The 20,861-nt window shown below is 39.2% G+C and overlaps 1 protein-coding gene across 3 annotated transcripts in view; it reads right to left on the bottom strand.

Annotated features, from left to right (window-relative positions):
* The window catches only part of ADAMTS20 (ADAM metallopeptidase with thrombospondin type 1 motif 20), a 203,704-nt gene that overhangs the window by 17,424 nt on the left and 165,419 nt on the right, over positions 1 to 20,861 (bottom strand). For all 3 annotated transcript variants that reach the window (XM_069584522.1, XM_069584523.1, XM_069584524.1), the window contains 5 exons: positions 18,366 to 18,495; positions 18,060 to 18,154; positions 17,878 to 17,972; positions 17,213 to 17,346; positions 9,372 to 9,463 (listed from right to left, as the gene is read on the bottom strand). In XM_069584522.1, the coding sequence (XP_069440623.1) occupies positions 9,372 to 9,463; positions 17,213 to 17,346; positions 17,878 to 17,972; positions 18,060 to 18,154; positions 18,366 to 18,495 (546 nt within the window). The remainder of the gene's footprint in view (positions 1 to 9,371; positions 9,464 to 17,212; positions 17,347 to 17,877; positions 17,973 to 18,059; positions 18,155 to 18,365; positions 18,496 to 20,861) is intronic.

Raw genomic sequence — 20,861 nt, 5'->3', positions numbered from 1 at the left:
ACTGCAATTAGGTAATATAAATCTGGAATAAATTCTATTAAGATGTATACTGTAAGCCCTAGAGCAACTATTAAGAAAACAATTAAAAACATAGTGAGAAAATTATGAAAGAAATTAAATGTTACACTTGAAAACATTCACTGAATTTTTAAAAAACAGTAAAATGGGGACAGAAAACCAGAAATGAAAAGACATATGAAAAACAAAATGGCAAATGGCAAAGATAAATTCAGATATATCAATCATAACATTAAACAGTCCAATCAAATGGCAGAAATTCAACAAAATGCTCTCTGTAGGAGTGTCAAAAGCAAATGAGAAGAAAACATATACACCATGTACTATAAACAAGCTGAGTTGCCACTATAATATCAGATAAATTAGACTTTAAAACATAAAATCATACTACAGATAAAAGGGAACGTTTTGTAATGACGAAAGTGTCAATATACCAGGAAATTACGACAATTATAAACAGACAATCGTGCAATAAAAATCTCAAGGTAAATAAATTACAAAGTAAATGAAACTAAAAGATTGATGTGAGAAGTAGATAATTCATCAATAAGAACTGCAGTTTCAATAGATAAAATAACTAGGGAGAAGATCAACAAGGAAATGGAAGAGTTGAACAATACTTTAAACCAACTAGCCCTGACAGACATCCAGAGAACACTTCACCCAACAACAACAGAACACACATTCTTTCCAAGCACACACTGCACCTTTTCCAGGATAGCCATATGCTATGCTATAACACAAGCCTCAATAAATTTCAAAAGATTGAATAATACAAAGTGTATTTTCCAACCACAATGGAATGAAAGTAGAAATCAATAACAGAAGGAAATGTGGGAAATTCACAACAGAGGATGAGAAGGTTAGATAGCATCACTGAGTCAATGGACATGAATTTGAGCAAACTCTGGGAGATAGTGAAGGACAGATAAGCCTGGTGTCCTGCAGTCCATGGGGTCGCAAAGAGTCAGACAAGACTCAGTGATGCAAGAACAAAAACACCACACTCTTAGATAACCAGTGAGTCAAATACGACATCACAAATGATAATAGGAAACACTCAAGATGAATAAAAATGAACGCACAACACCAAAACTTCAGGAATGCTGCAAAAGAAGTATTTAAAGGGGATTTTATAGTTGTAAATGCCCATATTAAAAGATAAAAAGGCTCTCATTCCATGACCTAAACTTCTACCTTAAGCACTGAAAAAAAAGGTGGGGGGCAAATTAAATCTAAAGCAAGCAGAAGGAAAGAAATGATACTGAATAGAGTGGAAACTGGAGAAACAAACGAGTAAAATTACAGAGAAAATCAGCAAAATCAAAAGTTGGTTTTTTGAAGTAAGCCAGAAAGAAAAACATCAATACAGTATACTAACACATAAATGTGGAGTTTAGAAAGATAGTAATGATAACCCTGTATGCGAGACAGCAAAAGAGACACAGATGTATAGAATGGACTTTTGGACTCTGAGGGAGAGGGAGAGGGTGGGATGATTTGGGAGAATGGCACTGAAACATGTATATTATCATGTAAGAAACGAATCGCCAGTCTATGTTCGATACAGGATACAGGATGCTTGGGGCTGGTGCATGGGGATGATCCAGAGAGATGATATGGGGTGGGAGGTGGGAGGGGGGTTCAGGATTGGGAACTCATGTACACCTGTGGTGGATTCATGTCAATGTATGGCAAAACCAATACAGTATTGTAAAGTAAAATAAAGTGAAAATAAAAATTTAAAAAAAAAGTTGATTTTTTGGAAAGAACAAAATTAACAAAATCAAGAAAAGAGGAGATTCAAATCACTGAAATCAGGAACAACTGCAAATCTCACAAGAATATAAAGGATTATAAGGCAATACTATGGACAACTGTAAGCCAACAGTTTAGATAACTTTGATGAAATGGACAAATTCCTAGGGGAAAAAAACTACCAAAATAGACTTAAGAGCTAGAAAATCTGAAAAAATCCACAATAAATAAAGAGATTGAATTAGTAAATAAAACTACATTCACAAAGAAAAGCTCAAGCTCAGATGGCTTTGCTGGTGAATCCCATCAAACATTACTTTTTCACAAACTCTTCCAAAAAACCAGAAGGCGGGGATGGGGGGCGTTCTTACCAATTTATTCTATGAAGCCAGTATTTCCCTGATACCAAAACCAGACAAGGGCATCACAAAAAAAGAAAATGATAGGCCAATATCTTTTCTGTAAACTGACAAAAAATTCTCAACAAAGCATACCAAATCTAGTGACATACAAAATGGATTAGATATCATCAAGGATTTCCCCCAGGAATGCAAAACTGCTTCAACACACAAAAATCAGTGTGATACACCATTTCACTATCACTATAGTAATGAACAGTAACCACAGGATTATCTCAACAAATGCAGAAGAAGCATCTGACAAATCCAGCATTCACGATGAGCCTCCCTGGTGGCTCAGTGGTGAAGAATCCGCCTGTCAATGCAGGAAAAGCAAGAGATACAGGGGATGGGTTTGATCAGGTCAGGAAGATACCCTGGAGGAGGAAATGGCAACCAACTCCAGTATTCTTGCAAGGAAAATCCCAAAGACAAAGCAGCCTGGTGGGCTACAATCCGTAGGGGTCACAAAGAGTCAGACACGACTGAACACACACACACAACATTTATGACAAAACCACTTAACTTAGGAATAGAAGGGCACTTCTTCAAATTGATCAAAGGCATCTACAAAACACTCACAACTAACACAATAAACGATAAAGGACTTAATGCTTTTCCTCTGCAATCAAGACTAAGACAAGGATGTCCACTGTAGCCACTTCTATTCAACAGTATACTGAAACTTTTAGACAGTGCAATGATGCAAGATAAAGAAATAAAAAAAAACTATCCAGACTGCAAAGGAAGAAGTAAAAATATTTGTAGATAACATTCCTCTGTATACAGAAAATCCTAAGGAATCCAGTGAAAAATTATGACAACTAATAAATGAATTTAGCAGGCTTGCAGAATACAAGATCAATTTACAAAAATATGGACAAACAGTGATTTACTGAGGCCTCAGATTTTGCAGTGTCTCCTTACTGGAAAACGCTCTCTGACAAAAGTCTTTTTTACCTTAAACTGGAATCTTCTGTCTCATTAATATCTCCTTAAGAAAGGCTTTTTGGCTAAGATTAAGTGGTGGCTCAGACGGAAAGGATCTGTCTACAATGTGGGAGACCTGGGTTTGATCCCTGGGTCGGGAAGTTCCCTGGAGAAGGAAACGGCAGCCCACTCCAGTACTCTTGCCTAGAAAATCCCATGGATGGAGGAGCCTAGTGTCCATGGGGTCACAAAGAGTTGGACACGACTGAGTGACTTCACTTTTTTTTCACTTTTTAAGTAACACATACTGATGCCACTGCTGTCTCGTGGCACTCTCTACATATTTAATGATAGTTAATCATAACCTCTCTCTCTTTTCCTGGCTACCTTCTTCATTTTCTTTACAAAACATGACTTAAACCTTCCCCTCTTTCCCCCTGATTCCACTCCTAGATAGATTAAAATTTTATCTTTCTCAGACAGAAAATTTTAAATAAATATATTTCAGTGTCAAGTACAAATAAATCTTTTGGTCTCAACATTGTATTTCGGTACCTTACAATTATACTGGGCATTCTAGACATTACTACATGGTCTACATGAGTCATATTGAACTCAGGGTGGTTGAATAAAAAAACCTAAGTCACTGTCATATCACTGTGCTGTGTGCTGTGCTTAGCCGCTCAGTCATGTCTGACTCTCTGCAACCCCATGGACTGTAGCTATCCAGGCTCCTCTGACCATGGGATTCTTCATGCAGGAATACCGGAGTGGGTTGCCATGTCCTCCTCCAGGGGATCTTCCCAATCCAGGGATCAAACCCAGGTCTCCCACATTGCAGGTGGATTTTTTACCTACTGAGCCAGCAGGAAAGCCTAAGAATACTGGAGTGTGTAGCCTGTCCCTCCTTCAGGGGAACTTTTTGACCCAGGAATTAAACCTGGGTCTCCTGCATTGCAGGTGTATTCTTGACCAGCTGAACTACCAGTTCAGTTCAGTTCAGTCATTCAGTCATGTCCAAGTCTTTGTGACCCCATGGACTGCAGCATATCAGGCTTCTCTGTCTGGCACCAACTCCTGGAGCCTGCTCAAACTCATGTTTTCATTGAGTTGGTGATGATAACCAACCATCTCATCCTGTCATTTCCTTTTCCTCCTGCCTCAATCTTTCCCAGAATCAGGGTCTTTTCCAACGAATCAGCTCTTCCCATCAGGTGGCCAAAGTATTGGAGTTTCAGCTTCAGCCCTAGTCCTTCCAATGAATATTCAGGACTGATTTCCTTTAGGAACCCTCAAGGAATCTGACTTTGAAGGCCAGTGGGATTTGACTACAGAACTTCCATAGGATTGGGGAAACAGACTCTTGGAGGGACAAACCAAACCTTATATGCACCAGGACCCAGGAAAAAGGAACAGTGACCCCACAAGAGACTGAGCCAGACTTGCCTGTGAGTGCCCTGGAGTAGCCAGTGAAGGTGTGGGTCAACAGTGGCTTGCCATGGGGTCGGGGCACTGAACACAACAGCCTGGCATAAGTCCTTTTGAAGGAGGTCGCCATTATCGCCATTGGTTTAGCTGCTAAGTTGTGTCCGACTCTTGTAACCCCGTGGACTGTAGCCCGACAGGCTCCTGTCAGGACTTCTTACTGACTGAGCTAATAGAACCCCATTACTGCATGATAGTTTGGCCTCAGGCCAACCATCCATCAGCAGAACATTGGGTTAAAGATATACTGAGCATTCCACCTATCAGACCAAGACCCAGATTCCCCCACAGCCATTCCCTCCAATCAGGAAGTTTCCACAAGCCTCTTATCCTTATGGAAACCACAAACACAGAAAACTAACCAAACGGATCATTTGGATCACAGTGCTGACTAACTCAATGAAACTATGAGCCATGTCATGCAGTGCCACCCAAGACAGATGGGTCATGATAGAGAGTACTGAGGAAACGTGGTTCACTGAAGAAGGGAATGGCAAACCACTTCAGTATTCTTGCCTTGAGAAACCCATGAACAGTGTGAAAAGGCAAAAAGATATGACACTGAAAGAGGAACTCCCCAGGCAAGTAGGTACCCAATATGCTACTGGAGAAGAGTGGAGAAATAGCTCCAGAAAGGGTGAAGAGGCTGAGCCAAAGTGAAAGCAATGCCCAGTTGTGGATGTGACTGGTGATGGAAGTAAAGTCACTACTATAAAGAGCAATACTGCATAGGAACCTGGAATGGAAGGCCCATGAATCAAGGTAAATTGGAAGTGATCAAACAGGAGATGGCAAGAGTAAACATCAGTTTTTTAGGAATCAGTGAACTAAAATGGATTCCAGATGAGCTACTTCAAATCCTAAAAGATGATGCTATTAAAGTGCAGCACTCAATATGCCAGCAAATCTGGAAAACTCACCAGTGGCCACAGGACTGGAAAAGGTCAGTTTTCATTCCAATCCCAAAGAAAGGCAATGCCAAAGAATGTTCATGTCTTTGTGCTGACATCCAGTCACATCCACAACTGGGCATTGCTTTCACTTTGGCTCAGCCTCTTCACCCTTTCTGGAGCTATTTCTCCACTCTTCTCCAGTAGCATATTGGATACCTACTTGCCTGGGGAGTTCCTCTTTCAGTGTCATATCTTTTTGCCTTTTCACACTGTTCATGGGTTTCTCAAGGCAAGAATACTAAAGTGGTTTGCCATTCCCTTCTCCAGTGGACCACATTTCCTCAACACACAACTACACTCATCTCACACACAAGCAAAGTAATACTCAAAATTCTCTAAGTTAGGCTACAACACTATGTGAACCAAGAACTTCCAGATGTTCAAGCTGGATTTAGAAAAGGCAGAGGAACCAGAGATCAAATTGTCAACATAGGTTGGACCCTAGAAAAGATAAGAGAATTCCAGAAGAACATCTCAGTTCAGTCACTTAGTCATGTCCAACACTTTGCAACCCCATGGACTACAGCTCTCCAGGCCTCCCTGTCTATAATTAACTCCTGGAGTTTTTGCAAAACTTGTGATCTGGACACTTCCTTTGCCTAGATTTGTGCTTGTACAGTACTGAATGCATTTTTGTAGGGAAAGAAAATGAACACAGGCCACATCTTCATTAAATACAGTGGAAGATGGATAATTAGTATTACAAAAGGTGCTCTTTCCAACCACTTACTCAAGGAATTTTCCTTCTTGGTATCTGGCATTTGTGTTTCTCTAAAAACCATAAAATCAAAACCTTTATTTGTAATTTTCTTTGTACAGTATGCCAAATCAATATCAGTTCAGTCCCTCAGTCATGTCCAACTCCTTGCTACCCCATTGACTGCAGCAAGCCAGGCTTCCCTGTCAATCACCAACTTCTGGAGCTTACTCAAACTCATGCCCATCAAGTCAGTGATGTCATCCAACCATCTCATCCTCTGTCTTCCCCTTTTCCTGCCTTCAATCTTTCCCAGCATCAGGATCTTTTCTAGTGAGTCAATTATTTGCATCAGGTGGCCAAAGTATTGGAGTTTCAGCTTCAGCATCAGTCCTTCCAATGAATATTCAGGATTGATTTTCTTTAGGGTAGACTTATTGGATCTCCTTGCAGTCCAAGGGAATCTCAAGAGTCTTCTCCAACACTACAGTTCAAAAGCATCAATTCTTCAGCATATAAGTTAAATAAGCAGGGTGACTATACAGCCTTGAAATACTCCTTTCCCGATTTGGAACCAGTCTGTTTTTCCAGAAAGGAGTAAGACAAGGTTGCATATTGCCACCCTGCTTCATTAAATTATATATAGAGTACATCATGGAAAATGCCAAGTTGGATGGAACACAAGCTGGAATCAAGATTGCTGGGAGAAATATCAATAACCTCAGATATGCAGATGACACCACCCTTACGGCAGAAACTGAAGAAGAACTAAGGAGCCTCTTGATGAAAGTGAGAGGACAGTGTAAAAGTTGGCTTAAAGCTCAACCTTCAAAAAACTAAGATCATGGTATCTGGTCCCATCACTTCATGGCAAATAGACGGAGAAACAATGGAAACAGTGACAAACTATTTTCTTGGGCTCCAAAATCACTGCAGTTAGTGACTGAAGCCATGAAATTAAAAGATGCTTGCTCCTTGGAAGAAAAGCTATGACCAACCTAGACAGCATATTAAAAGGCGGAGACATTACTTTGTTGACAAAGGTCCATTTAATCAAAGCTATGGTTTTTCCAGTAGTCATGTATGGATGTGAGAGTTGGGCTATCAAGAAAGCTGTGTGCCAAAGAATTGATGCTTTTGAACTGTGGTGCTGGAGAAGACTCTTGAGAGTCTCTTGGACTGCAAGGAGATCAAACCAGTCAATTCTAAAGGAAATCAGTCCCGAATATTCATTGGAAAGATGGATGCTGAAGATAAAGCTCCAATACTTTGGCCACCTGATTCAAAGAGCTGACTCTTTGGAAAAAACCTTGATGCTGGGAAAGACTGAAGGCAGGAGGAGAAGGAGATGACAGAGGATGAGATGGTTAAATGGCATCACCAACTTGATGGACTTGAATTTAAGCAAGCTCAGGGAGTTGATGATGGACAGGAGAGCCTGGCATGCTTAATTCCATGGGTCACAAAGGGTCAGACACGACTGAGTGACTGAACTGAACTGACTAAAATGAACTGGAATGAGCTACCAGGATAGCTCTCATATCCCTTTATGAGGTTCTATTTGTATTTCTGGGTCTGAAGTAAAGAAGTGAAGTGAAGTCGCTCAGTCGTGTCTGACTCTTTGCAACCCGGTGGACTGTAGCCCACCAGGCTCCTCTGTCCATGGGATTCTCCAGGCAAGAATACTGGAGTGGGTTACCATTTCCTTCTCCAGGGGAATCTTCCCAACCTAGGGATCGAACCCAGGTCTCCCGCATTGCAGGTAGACGCTTTAACCTCTGAGAAGATTTATATATTTATCTCAGTTATTTTTTTCATACATGCCAAGAATAGCTTTATTCTTAAAAGTCTGTGTTCATAGTTTAGGTAGATATTTAATCACTTTCTATAATTCAAAATTAAGACCCATAATGCCTCACTTAATCATTGCCTCAAGGAAATGGCAACCCACTCCAGTGTTCTTGCCTGGAGAATCCCAGGGATGGGGAAGCCTGGTGGGCTGCCATCTCTGGGGTCGCACAGAGTTGGACACGACTGAAGCGACTTAGCAGCAGCAGCAGCAACATAATTTTTGCTAGAATGAGTTGTCATTTTTTAAATTGAATTTATTTTATTATTATTTTTATTTTTATTACTTAACAATATTGTATTGGTTTTGCCATACATCAACATGAATCTGCCACAGGTGTACACGTGTTCCCCATCCTGAACCCCCCTCCCACCTCCCTCCCCATGCCATCCCTCTGGGTTAACTTTTTTCATATTCATTTGAGCCTATAGGTCTAGTGACCTCCTTTAAGTGCACTTCTCTAATACAGAAAAAGTCCTCTTTTTTTTTTTAATATTCAGCATATCTTACATGCCATTTGATGGAAATTGTGAATACAAAATTCCTAGAAGAGACAATACAAGCAAACTATTGACTACTTGTCTTCAAAATGACATCAATATTATAATTAGTCCTCCTGTGCATTTTTAAATTTTCTATAAGTCTACCTAATGATGCTATATTCACCTAGCTTTTATTTCTCTGTCTTATTATAAAATATTGCTTGCTCATAACAACTCTATAAAATCCTTTATGAAAAATGAGATAGTAAATTTCTTCTAGAAAACACATTTTGTACTAGAAATCTCAAAGGTGACATAAAAATATATATGAAGAGAACACTGGAAAAGGAAGAATAAAACCAAGAAGACATGGAAATGTATTACTTCGCAAATAACAGAAAATTATTTTGAGAATGTTACAGGCCCAGGAAGCTAAAATAACTGATGTTGGTAGCAGTGTAATGAAAGTCACATGCCTGTGATGCATTCCTTTACCTTGTAATATATTGTCTATTCATTTCTAGGAACTAAGTGGAAAGATTAAATATAATAAAACATTGTGGAAGGAGAAACAGGATCTAAACTATTTTAAATTCTTATATTATACCTTTCAAACAAATGCAATATTAGCAAAGATGCTTTTCTTCCAAAGTTTATCTATAAACTTTGCAATAAATTTCATCTAAGAAGTTATCATATTCTATTTACTTATGTTTTTTTGCAGTACTGTGGTCAAGAAAATAAATGAGGAGAAATATTATTTTTTTTTCAGTGAGAAAATACTAAACAAATATGAAATACCTGTGGGCATCTGGCAGCACTATAGCAATCTCCAGCTGTGGCAAATGGAACTGCATTTCCAAATATTGTCTGGGCAAAAAGAAGGTCTGTAGCTAGAAAATAATAAATGAAACTCTTCAGCACTAAGACACTGTATTCAAATCTTCATTGAATACAAAGCATGCAGTCTTCATATTATATTCTTAAATGCATTCATATAATTAATCCAAAACTTAAAGCAAAAATGTTGCACAATTGTCCTACATAACATAGATCAGGCTCTCAAATTTTTATTTAACATAAAATGTTCATCTCAAAAACTGCCCTAAAAATGGCAGGGACATCTGTAACTAATCCAGATGTTTTAAAAGCTAAATATATGCTCTATTGTATTTTACATCATAGTGAATATCTAAAATAGATAAAGTGGAGTCAAGGAACAGAATTAGAAGAAGCATTATTTAAAGATAAATAGGTGTGGAGGCATGGGTTGGCAGGGGCTTACCACAGGGACAGTGGCGCTGGAAGGTCCCCAGTGTAAACCCCCTTGGAGTTCACCATTCATCCTACCATGGAGCCTGTAGACTCCAGGCTGGGTCACCTCAGGCCAAACAACTACCAGGAAGGCAGCACAAACCCACCCATCAGCAGATAATTGAATTAAAGCTTCACTGAGCAAGGCCCTCCCCACCAGAGCAAGACTCAGTTTTTACCATCACCATTCCCTCCCATCAAGAAGCTTATACAAGCTTCTTAGCCTCATCTATCAAAGGGCAAACAAGAAGAAGCAAGAAGAAGCATAGTCTCAAAGCAGCTAAAACAAAACCACATTACATAAAGTTAATCACGATGAAAATGCATAAAATTATGTCCCAGATGAAGGGACAAGATAAAACCCTAGAAGAACAAGCAAATGAAGTGAAAATAGGCAACCTTCCAGAAAAAGAATTCAGAATAATGGTAGTGAAGATGATCCAGGATCTTGGGAAAAGAATGGAGGCAAAGATTGAGAAGATGAATGAAATGCTTAACAAAGACCTAGAACTAAAGAAAAAACAAACAAACAGAGATAAAAGGAATCAACAGCAGGATAACTGAGGCAGAAGAATGGGCAAATGACCTGGAGGACAGAATGGTGAAAATCTCTGCCACAGAACAGAATATAGAAAAAAGAATGAACAGAAATGAAGACAGGCTAAGAGACCTCGGGGACAACATTAAACACACCAATATTTGCAGTATAGGAGTCCCTGAAGGAGAAGAGAGAGAGAAAGGACCTGAGAAAATATTTGAAGAGATAATAGCTGAAAACTTCCTGAACCTGGGAAAGGAAATAGTCAACCAAGTCCAGGAAGCATGGAGAGTTCCAGGAAGGAGAACCCAAGGAGGAACACACCAAGACATACTAAAGATATATAGGGAATTCCAGCTTTCACTGCTCAAGGGCTCAGGTTCAATCCCTGGTCCAGGAACTGAGATTCCACAAACTGTGTGGTGTGACCAAAAAAACAAACAAATTTAAAAAAAGATAAATTATGACAAAGCAATATGCAAGTGCTTATAGAGAGTACATATATTAGTTCATTTAGGGAATTCAAAAACACCCAGCTAAAAAGTGTGCTATTTCTTTGATTTCTTATATTATTACATTATATTATTATTTCATTTCTATTTTATTTTTGCAAATGGTGTTAACAAAATTTCTTGATTGGCAAAAATGCTGGGGATTCTATATAAAGTATCAAAAAAGTAGAGATCTTGGCTCAAAAATAGGAGAAACCCTGAAGATAAGCTGGCCCAATCACTTTTTGATGCTTAAACCACTTAAATAATATTCCAACTAATGTTCATTCAGTCCGTGGCTTTCACCTCAGCTAACATTGTTTCAAATCTTTTCCAAGAAGACTGCAAGACCACTGCATGCCCCAGTGATGACACCAGTCCCCTAGAGGCAATCCCCAAAGGAAGCATTTCTGGAAATATTTATCGTATCTCTAAGAGTAGTTTCCAAACCCAAGAGGCCTTCCGTGGTGTGCCAGGTCAGCTTGTACCCAATCATGAGAACAAGTTTGGTGTGTCTTTTCCTACCTGCATGCAAAACGAGCTCGTGTTGGTAGCTTAAAATTGGTCATGGTGGGACTATATACGTCAAGGAACTGAAAAATAATATAAATCAAACTTTTTCCTGGTTGTTAAGAGTTGATTGTTGAACATTTACCCATTGTTTGCACATGGCACTTAGGGTTAGGCTGAGGCAAACAGACACAATTTTCAAATCATCCTTTGCTATGGTCTCCTACACCATTACCTGGATAACCCCAAAATAGCTTTCACTTAAATTGTCCAAAGAAAGCTGAAAGCCGAAGAATTAATGCTTTTTAACTGTGGTGTTGGAGAAGGCTCTGTAGAGTTCCTTGGACTGCAAGGAGATCAAACTAGTTAATCCTAAAAGAACTAAATCCTGAATATTCATTGGAGGGACTGATGCTGAGGCTCCAATATTTGGCCACCTAATGCAAAGAACTGGCTCACTGAAAAAGATGCTGATGCTGGGAAAGACTGAAGGCAAGAGGAGAAGGGGACAACAGAGGACAAGATGGTTGGATGGCATCAACAACTCAATGAACATGAGCTTGAGCAAGCTCCAGAAAGTGAAGGACAGGAAAGTCTGGCATGCTGCAGTCCATGGGGTTGCTAAGAGTCAGACACAACTGAGTGACTGAACAATTGCAGGTTACAAGCTAAATGCAATTATCCTTTCATGTCACAATTAACATTTCATGCCACAAATCCCCATATTCTTTCTGTTAGAAAATCACAGAGTGTGCCTCTTCAATATTCCTCTCAGGTTCTCAGGCTCTCTGTCTTAAACCTTGTCCTTAATAATTTAGACCCTCATCACTTTCCATCTGAACTATTATATTATTAATAATATTAGCTTTCTAATCATCGTCACGGATAAAATTTGTTTTCCCTCCAACTAAGTCTGTTTCCTCCTTTGCTTATACTTTTACCCCAAAGGTCCTCATAACTCAAAATAAAAAGATAAACTCAATTTATAGTTTAGTATATATTGTTATTTATGATCTTCTTTCTGGGAAATTCTTTAACAAACTGCTACCAACGTCCACTCAATTTATGCTTAGGCAAAATTGGATGACTCAATCTGTGATGGAACCAGATACTTCACCATCCCATGCTGTGTTCAAGATGTCTCTGCCTCCTGAAACTCCATTTTCTCTCTTTGGTTAATACAAATTTGGCTTCAAGATTTCCTCAAGATAGCTTCTTGAGGAAAGTTGACTCATTCAGCAAATATTTCTCTAGAACATATGTATTGGGCATTATTATAAGTACTACAAGTGAATGAAACAGGGCCTGATGGACTCTGAGTGCTACCAGAAAGAGAGGTAAGTAGCAGAGTAGATACTATCATATGTTACAGGTGATTATTGCAATAGGAAAAATACAGAACCAGGAAAAGGACAGGGGGAAATGAAGTTTAGGCATGGAGAGGGTCTAGGATGCATTCATTGGGAAAATATATTTAAGCAGAGACCCAAAAAATATTAAGTGGTAAATCCAACATACAACTGTGGGACAGTCATTCTAGGCAGATAGAACAGAAAGTGCAGAGGCTTTAAGGAGGGATGGGGTAGATGTTTGATGTATTCAAGGAACAGCAAGGGACAAGTGTGTCTGAAGCAGTTCATGGATGGGAGGAATGTGGAGGCAAGGAGCAGAGAAATAATGGGTTGGGAAGGTCATGTTGAGTTTTACTGGCCATTGGCAAGGTTTTTATTTTATGAGTTAGATGAGAGATGTTTGGAGAGTTTTGAGCAAAGGTTGGAGTTGTTAAAAAGATGAAATGAGATCATGTGCGAGGCATGACATGGCTTGCTTTATGGATCACTCTTGCTTCTCTGCTGAGAAGAGAATCTAGGTCAGGAGTAGGAGGAAAGGTGGAAAGGAACTTGAGTGCTACAAGAGTAAACAGGGATCCCACTCCATAGGTATAATAATTCAGGTGGAAAAAATAATATTGACTTCTATCAAGGTGGGAGCTAATGAGGTAATGTCAAAGCGGGACTTGGTGTGTGTCTTAGTTCAAGCTGCCCTTACAAACTCATAGACTGGGTGTCTTAACAGAAACTTATTTCTCCCAGTTCTAGAACCTAAGATCAGGTGCCAGCATCATCAGGGTCTGATGAAAGGCCCCTATCTGGCTTGTAGAACTTGGTAATGGATGGCATGCAAGTATGAGAGAAAGAGGGGAGTTAAAGACGTTGCTGTATTTCAACAAGAATAACTAGAAGATTATAGTTGCCATATATTGAAATGGTGAAAATTAGGGGTAGAAGGAGTTTTTGTGACGAAACATTGAAAGTTGAGTTGTGGATACATTGCTAGGTGCCTAGTAGATGTAGGTATGCTGAGCAGGGAGTTGAATCTTGAAATTCAGGGCAGCAGTCCAAACTGGAGCTATACATTTGGGACTGTCATTTAACAGATGGTGTTTGAACTCTGTAAGTTGAAAGAGCCCTCTAAGGAAATGATGGAGTCCTGAATTTCTTCAATACTCATTGTTGTAGAAGATAAAGAACCAAGTTGAGAAACAGTGAGAAAAACGGAAGAAAGAGTGACCAAGGCAGGGACCAAATGATGAGCGTGTGGACTCCTGGAAGCCAAATGCTGCTGATGGATCAAGTGAAATAAAAACCAAGAATCTGTCATTGGATTTAGAGAAATGGAGGGAAAATGGGTGATGTAAGAGAGAAAGGAAAGCTTGCTGAAATAATGTTCTGGAGTTGGTTCAAAGCAAGAAGCCCAGAGCACAAGTAGAGAGGGTTGCCTCAGATGGGAGCGGGAACAGTTCATCCACAGCAACCAGGAGAGGAGGCAAAGTCTAGAGGTCAAGGTTTAGGTGGGTTAGTAGTTGTGATGTTACCAAAAGTGGGATCCAACTGCTTGCCACTTTAAAGCCAATAAAGAGTCAGAAAGTGAAGTCATTCAGTCATGTCTGACTCTTTGTGACCCCATGAACTGTAGCCCACCAGGCTCCTCCGTCCATGGGATTTTCCAGGCGAGAATATTGGAGTGCCATTTCCTTCCCCAGGGGATCTTCTTGACCCAGGGATTGAACCCAGGTCTCCTGCATTGCAGGCAGATTCTTTACCATCTGAGCCACCAGGGAATCCCCAATAAAGAGTCAAGGGTGGTGAAAAGGAAAGGTTGCTTTATTTCAGAGGCCAGCAACCAGAGGACTGGGCAGGCTCCAATCCACGAGCCAGTTCCCCCACCACTGAGAGTCAGTGGGCAAAAGCTTTTATAGACAGAGCGAGGGGGCTACATGCAAAAACAACACAGTCAGCTCTGAGAGTCACCTTGGAGTCGTGCAGTAGTCTGATCAGAGTCATCCTGATGGTTTTACGTACAGCTAGTCTTTAGTTCCAGGCTTTCCAGGTAGTGCTAGTGGTAAAGAACCTGTCTGCCAAGGCAGGAGACATAAGAAACTCAGGTTGGATCCCTGGGTCAAGAGGATCCCGTGAAGGAGGAAATGGTAACCCACTCCAGTATTCTTGCATGGAAAATTCCATAGACAGAGGAGTCTATAGACTATGGGGTCACAAAGAGTTAGACACAACTGAAGCATCATGCCCACACAACACAGTCTTTAGTTCCAGGATCAGTTTCTTCCCATTTCTTTGAGGCCAGTACTCAAAACTGTGGCAGCTTATGTCACAGCTACAGTCTGATGATAGTTATCTTCTTCAGCCTGGTGGGAGTTTCAGTATCTATAAGACAGCTCAAAGGATATGGCTCAGAATATTATCTATAGCCCTTGAGGAAGAACTAAATAAAGATCCTTGACTTTGCTTAATGACTATTGGTCTCCTTTGACTGTTTTCCTTCGTTTCTACATTTTCTCACTTCTCTGATTAAACTTACTCTTTGGCTAAAGTTTCTCTACAGACAGAAGGCAGGCTGAGAATATGAAGGGCAAGAACAGTAGGATCCTGCACCATTTCAGTGGTAGTTTGCAGAAATTCCATTCTTGTTGTTCTTAGTTTCTCAGTGAGAGAGGAAACAAGATCATCAGCAATTAGGGACTAGAGTGGAGGTATTAGAAATTTTAGAAGCTTGAAGCTGGAGAAGAAGCTGTGAGTTAGACATTGAAAGGAGTGGAGGAGGAATGGAGTAGGGTCCATGCAAACTCAGGAGTCAGCATTTAAAGTAAATCAGTCAGGAGGCCTGTGTACTATTTGCCACACACACATTTCATGGTGCAGATGCAGAGCAGATGAAAGATTTAACTTAATCAAGACTGGAGTTTTGGCACACAAGTTTGAGGAAGGACAATGAAAGCAAGTGGAAAGCGTATACATTTAATATTGTATCTTCATACTGAGATGGAAGTAGGGGTGAAGAGAAGATCAGGAATTTATATCAAGCTAATTTTTCTATATAACCAACTCTGTGTTAGGCACCATGCTATTAATAAATGATTCACATTTGGTATTAGAAAAAAAAAATATTGTATCTTCAGAGCCCAGCCCAATGCCTGGAAAAATGGCAGGTTTGTTAGATAAATGAATGAAAAATAAAAAGTTAACGAACAGCAAATAAGTTCCTAATTGTCCATTATTTACTCAGCAATGCTGACACAGCATATAGTATTAAATAATAACTTTATTTATAGAGCACTTACTACCTACAGGGAACTTACTAGGTATGTTGCAAGTATTCTCTCTTAATTCTATCCAAAAACAAAACATAAATAAATAAAAGAAGGAAAGAAGACATAAAAAGAAAGAAGAAGCTTGAGAGGCATCTTACTTTAGAAATGAGGGGATTTCAGCTTAGAGAGATGCCCAAGGTCACAGACTAGTAACCGGATGAAGACGGCTTACACTCAGGAGTCTAGCTTGTCTATGATCATATCCAAAGCAGCATAATCCTTCCCCACTACAGTAACGGTGGGTGTTTAGCAAATGGTAGCCACTATCACTGACAATAATAGTTCACCATCATATGACTGCAAGTTAGAGATTATGTATTCATGCATTCACTGTCTCAACACGTTTTTGTTTCTTTTTATGATTTAGGCACTATGCTAGGCTTCGGTGATTTAATTTTTATTTAGAGTTTCTGCTTCTGAAATGAACTTATTTGCCTTTCATGTCACTATGTAATATCCAGGAGGGTAAACTGTCTGATATGTTAGCGTTCATAAACATACTTAAACTATACTGTCCTGTAAATTGATTCCTAGAAAGGCAGCAGGTCCATAATCTGGGATTGTGGGTGGGAGGGACTTTATCTCTGCAATGCCAGTTACTAACTCCAAGAAGTGGGGCAAGTCACTTAATTCTGTAAGTGCATCTTAATTTTATCACTTGCAATAATATGATGAAATACTGCCTTATCTAGTATAAGGTTGTTAAAAAAAATCAAAGGAGACAAAGTATAAGAAAATATTAGACAAACTGTCACCTGAAACTAATGTTAATTATTACTGTAAACCTTTGCAGAAAGCTTATACAACTACATTTAAAATATTGATTTCCTTATTTTTAATGTAATTTGGAATTTTAGGGTAGAGGGTTATATCTCAGAAGGGTGATATCTTTATTACAACAGTATCTTTAGTAATAACAGTATCATTACCACATTTTTATTAAGAATCCCCAAGGTCCATATTATTGCATTGAAGAATGTAGTTAATAACATATTTTTTTTATTTTTAAGTAATTATTGTACAATGCTAGACCCCAGATACCACATACACCAAATAGCATATTGTTAAACTTGCATTAGCAAATATATGTTTCTCATTTTACAACTAGAGATTCAGTACTTACTTTTAATTTGCATGGAAGTAAGATCAATTCTTATTTTTCTAAAAACAGTGTGTCCAGCAGCCAGATAGTCATTTTTACATTCACAGTCATGCCTCCTGCTTCCATTAAAAGGACATTCATATGGATTTCGTAGTCTATAACAACATTAGAATATTTTGGTGTTAGGTACAGTTATTAGACCATAATGTAAACAGTAGCTTTGGAAGTGGGAGGGAAAAAGAAACCTCTTCAATATTTTTTGTGTCAACAAGTTAAATGTGAAAGAAGTAAAAATCACTCAAGGTTAACGTACGAAATGATCAATGGGAAACTCAAGACCAGTCTGCAGAAAAATAATTCAGCTGTAGTTCTCCTAGCTTTTGTTACCGGAATCAACTTGATTTCTATAAAAACCTACACAGGTCTTAAATTCTACCCTCCTCTGTTGTCCCATTGCTCACCCACAGCATCCTTCTTATTCAATCTTTCTGTGAGTACATGTTCATACCCAACGTTTGATTACTGAACAGGCATGGACAACATCTGGCTTATGTCCTAATATGTTCACCTGCTCTTAAATTACTTGTCCCGCTGCGAGCTATTCAACTACCACTCCAAACTCTGGAACTTCTAATTCTCTTGATGAACCATAAATATGCACAGAGAAGGCAAAATACAGCTCATACCTAAAACCATACACTTCAGAAAAGTTGTCTTCTTCACCTTTGACCAATGATATATATTCCTTAGGGTTCTCCAAGTGCATGCCAGCACAATAGATCTAAAGGGCAAATGCAAAGATCTGGAAAAGCTTGTTTCAAAGTCAATGGTCAGTGTTAAAATCAAATAAGAACTGTTTACATAATACCTTTGTTATTCTTCCTTTAATGTTAAGGTAATAGTCACCATCCTTGGTAATGTTGTTTTTCACTTGTATTTCTTTACAGCTCATAAATGTTTTACCTTCAAGGACAAGTGAGCACAACTTATCAATAATGAACATATTCCAGACACAACATGAATTTAACTTAATTATACCAATATTGTTACACTCTGAAAAAAGAAACCTTCATTTTGTGGAGTGTACGACTACTCTAAATATTTTTTTCAAATTTTAATTAAAACTTCTTTAGAGCACTTAGTTTCTAAATAGATTTTTGAAGTCTTTACTTACAGTCACTGACATAACATTTCTTTTGAGCATCTGGTTTTAAGTGCTTTAAACATAAATCACTGGACAGACCATTATCGGCCATGCATTCCACTCTTCTCTCCATCATCCCAACTCCACAAGTCACAGAGCACTGTGAATAGAGTAAAATTGGAAGATGAACTATAAGACAGATAATAAGGCCAGTAAATACACATCTCCTCCTCCCTGACTAGGTCCTTTTGGAACAAACTGATGCTCAGTAATGGCCGGGAGGCTGAAGAGTCACAATGGGATAAATCCTTAAGAGACGGAATCTATTCTTTCTCAGTTACTCACTTTTTTCCCTTCATTTTGTACAGTTATCTCAGCAGTATGTTGTAAATACTTGACAAATATGATTTAATGATGGTCAATCAAACTCCTGAGTTTTTACTCAGTGATACATGTTAAGTTTTCATAGCAATATTTACCTGCTTTTTATCAATTAAATTATACAGTGGAAGTGAGAAATAGATTTAAGGGACTAGATCTGATAGATAGAGTGCCTGATGAACTATGGACGAAGGTTCATGACATTGTACAGGAGACAGGGATCAAGATCATCCCCATGGAAAAGAAATGCAAAAAAGCAAAATGGCTGTCTGAGGAGGCCTTACAAATAGCTGTGAAAAGAAGAGAAGTGAAAAGCAAAGGAGAAAAGGAAAGATATACCCATCTGAATGCAGAGTTCCAAAGAATAGCAAGGAGAGATAAGAAAGCCTTCCTCAGCGATCAATGCAAAGAAATAGAGGAAAACAACTGAATGGGAAAGACTAGAGATCTCTTCAAGAAAATTAGAGATACCAAGGGAACATTTCATGCAAAGATGGGCTCGATAAAGGACAGAATTGATATGGACCTAACAGAAGCAGAAGATAATAAGAGGTGACAAGAATAAACAGAAGAATTATACAAAAAGATCTTCATGACCCAGATAATCAGGAAGGTATGATCACTCACCTAGAGCCAGACATCCTGGAATGTGAAGTCAAGTGAGACTTAGAAAGCATCACTACGAACAAAGCTAGTGGAGGTGATGGAATTCCAGTTGAGCTATTTCAAATCCAGAAAGATGATGCTGTGAAAGTGCTACACTCAATATGCCAGCAAATCTGGAAACCTCAGCAGTGGCCACAGGACTGGAAAAGGTCAGTTTTCATTCCAATCCCAAAGAAAGGCAATGCCAAAAAATGCTCAAACTACCACACAATTGCACTCATCTCACACGCTAGTAAAGTAATGCTCAAAATTCTCTGAGCCAGGCTTCAGCAAGCAATACGTGAACCATGAACTTCCAGATCTTCAAGCTGGATTTAGAAAAGGCAGAGGAACCAGAGATCAAATTGCCAACATCTGCTGGATCATGGAAAATGCAAGAGAGTTCCAGAAAAACATCTATTTCTGCTTTATTGACTATGCCAAAGCCTTTGACTGTGTGGATCACAAGAAACTGTGGAAAATTCTGAAAGAGATGGGAATACCAGACCACCTGACCTGCCTCTTGAGAAACCTGTATGCAGGTCAGGAAGCAACAGTTAGAACTGGACATGGAACAACAGACTGGTTCCAAATAGGAAAAGGAGTCTTTCAAGGCTGTCTATTGTCACCCTGCTCTTTTAACTTCTATGCAGAGTACATCATAAGAAATGCTAGGCTGGAAGAAGCACAAGCTGAAATCAAGATTGCTGGGAGAAATATCAATCACCTCAGATATGTAGATGATATCACTCTTATGGCAGAAAGTGAAGAGGAACTAAAAAGCCTCTTGATGAAAGTGAAAGAGGAGAGTAAAAAAATTGGCTTAAAGCTCAACATTCAGAATACTAAGATCATGGCATCTGGTCCCATCACTTCATGGGAAATAGATGGGGAAACAGTGGAAACAGTGGCTGACTTTATATTTTTGGGCTCCAAAATCACTGCAGATGCTGATTGCAGCCAAGAAATTAAAAGACACTTACTCCTTGGAAGAAAAGTTATGACCAACCTAGATATCATATTAAAAAGCAGAGACATTACTTTGCCAACAAAGGTCCGTCTAGTCAAGGCTAAGGTTTTTCCAGTGGTCATGTGAGAGTTGGACTATAAAGCTGAGCACCAAAGAATTGATGCTTTTGAACTGTGGTATTGGAGAAGACTTTTGAGAGTCCCTTGGACTACTAGGAGATCCAACCAGTCCATTCTAAAGGAGATCAGTCCTGGGTGTTCATTGGAAGGATTGATGCTGAAGCTGAAACTCCAATACTTTGGCTACCTCATGCGAAGAACTGACTCATTGGAAAAGACCCTGATGCTGGGAGGGATTGGGGGCAAGAGGAGAAGGGGATAACAGAGGATGAGATGGCTGGATGGCATCACTGACTCAATGGACATGATTTTGAATAAACTCTCAGAGTTGGTGATAGACAGGGAGGCCTGGCGTGCTGCGATTCATGGGGTGGCAAAGAGTTAGACACGACTGAGCGACTGAACTGAACT

Source organism: Ovis canadensis, chromosome 3 (genome assembly GCF_042477335.2).
Source record: "Ovis canadensis isolate MfBH-ARS-UI-01 breed Bighorn chromosome 3, ARS-UI_OviCan_v2, whole genome shotgun sequence".
Taxonomy (NCBI): domain Eukaryota; kingdom Metazoa; phylum Chordata; class Mammalia; order Artiodactyla; family Bovidae; genus Ovis; species Ovis canadensis.
Note: the sequence above shows the minus strand (reverse complement) of the source record. Positions and strands in the feature narration are given on the sequence as shown.